A 562-nucleotide genomic window follows, 5' to 3' on the forward strand; every position below is an offset into this window, starting at 1 on the left:
CATCGAACACAAACTTGACGTTCTCTGTGTCTGTGGCACAGGTCAAGTGGGAGTAGATTTCTTTGATGTCTCGTCGCAAGTTCAGATCTAAGAACTGCATCTTGATGTAGTTACCAGCATCCTCAAAGGTGTTGGGACCTGAGAGAAACATGGCATTGTAATTTTTAGCATGGTTTTGCATATCAGAAACCGAATGATAAATGATATTTATATCTTAATAATTAGAAGTGATGTTCCATGATAAATCCCTGCTGAAAATTTGTTAATACTCCGAGTTAAATCTTTAGTTTTTCTCTTTTAATGTAAAAGTCAATTGTAAGAATCTGTATGTTAAAGAATACATTTTATATTTTTGTTTGCAGACAAAATGCTGTCTCACCATCATAATCAGGGAAGCACATGCTCAGATGAGCTTTCTTGATCTTCTCCAGGAAGACGTCCTTCTTGTTGAGGAAGAGTACAATGGAGGTGGCGGCGAAGTAACGGTGGTTACAGATACTGTTGAACAAGTGGAGACTCTCATGCATTCGGTTCTTGGGTTGGAAGGACATGGAAAAACAGG

General features: G+C 38.4%; 1 protein-coding gene across 1 annotated transcript; it reads right to left on the reverse strand.

The window, feature by feature from the left end:
• Positions 1-4: 4 nt before the first annotated feature.
• Positions 5-555, reverse strand: LOC107735010 (guanine nucleotide-binding protein G(t) subunit alpha-1-like; the record flags this gene model as incomplete). Its single annotated transcript, XM_016546845.1, has 2 exons — positions 380-555; positions 5-138 (listed from the first exon to the last, which is right to left on the reverse strand). Coding segments are annotated over exons 1-2 (306 nt in total), but the record flags the coding sequence as incomplete, so codon positions are not given.
• Positions 556-562: the final 7 nt, after the last annotated feature.

This window comes from Sinocyclocheilus rhinocerous, unplaced genomic scaffold (assembly GCF_001515625.1).
Source record: "Sinocyclocheilus rhinocerous isolate Xijiao unplaced genomic scaffold, SAMN03320098_v1.1 C35642328, whole genome shotgun sequence".
Lineage (NCBI taxonomy): Eukaryota > Metazoa > Chordata > Actinopteri > Cypriniformes > Cyprinidae > Sinocyclocheilus > Sinocyclocheilus rhinocerous.